This window comes from Hippocampus comes, unplaced genomic scaffold, assembly GCF_001891065.2.
Source record: "Hippocampus comes isolate QL1 unplaced genomic scaffold, H_comes_QL1_v1.1 C16856580, whole genome shotgun sequence".
Taxonomy (NCBI): Eukaryota; Metazoa; Chordata; class Actinopteri; order Syngnathiformes; family Syngnathidae; genus Hippocampus; species Hippocampus comes.
The window spans coordinates 1-1,018 of record NW_017840178.1 but is presented as its reverse complement, the minus strand read 5'-3'; the positions used below and the strand labels follow the sequence as shown (position 1 = coordinate 1,018).

Here is a 1,018-nt window from a genome sequence, read left to right as displayed (position 1 = left end):
CCTCTGGTCCCTCTCTAGATGGCGTCAAGTGACTCGCGCCTCCAACAGCTGCCGTCCCAGAAGGATGCGGCTGACCAGAACTTTGACTACATGTTCAAACTGCTGATCATCGGCAACAGCAGCGTGGGGAAAACGTCTTTCCTCTTCCGCTACGCAGACGACTCCTTCACCTCAGCCTTCGTCAGCACCGTGGGCATTGACTTCAAAGTCAAGACCGTCTTCCGCAATGACAAAAGGATCAAACTGCAGATCTGGGTGAGGGTTTTCATTTTCCACTTTTGGAACGTGCAAATATGAACACACAAACTGGTTTGGGATTCAAACGTTGGAGTCTTTGCGCACCATTTTCTTTTTTTAACTCCTCGGTCTAAAAATACACAACTCACAAAAGTTAGGGATAAAATGAGGCTTTTAATGTCTAGGACAGTCATTACCAAATCATATCAGATCAGAAATACGGGCCCTTAAGCCATGGAGTGTTTTTTTTGTACACCATATTTTAAGTCAGATAGCGACGTGGAAAGCCAACATCCTCTACGACTTACCCCTCGAAATTGCGCAAGCGCTTGAGGTGTTACAGAGTCATTCTGAGGCTACACACTTATCGGGCATCTAATACCAACCAAATCTATTAATATGTACCAATGTCATGTCAAATTCTGTCGCGGCCCTCCTCATTCTTGCCCCTGGGTGCATTTTGAGTCCAACACATTGTCGGACTTCTTGAAAAGAAACGACCACACTTTTGGCACACCTCATGATAAATTCCATCTCGGTGTCAATTTCAGGAGCGTTATGATCCTCACCACTCTGTTGATTTACATTGATAAGACTGATCAAACAAGTGATTCACTTCAACTAATAAAGCGTGAGCCACTGCAACGCGAGCCAGCCAATGAGCCCACGCCAAAACACACACTCACTTCCTTGAACATGATGTTTTGTTCAATGATGTGACACATGCGAAGAATTCTCCCAAAATGGCTGCATCGTGTGTTCATAGGAAGATTTTTTTTTT

General features: G+C 44.7%; 1 protein-coding gene across 1 annotated transcript; it reads left to right on the top strand.

Annotated features, from left to right (window-relative positions):
• Nucleotides 1-7: 7 nt before the first annotated feature.
• Nucleotides 8-312, top strand: LOC109509334 (ras-related protein Rab-3-like). The gene has a single exon (XM_019859197.1). The coding sequence runs from the start codon at nt 19-21 to the stop codon at nt 295-297; it is 279 nt and encodes a 92-aa protein (XP_019714756.1). The 5' UTR covers nt 8-18; the 3' UTR covers nt 298-312.
• Nucleotides 313-1,018: the final 706 nt, after the last annotated feature.

Coding starts and splice junctions, on each gene's coding strand:
- LOC109509334 (XM_019859197.1), top strand. CDS start 19: ATGGCGTCAAGTGACTCGCGCCTCCAACAGCTGCCGTCCCAGAAGGAT.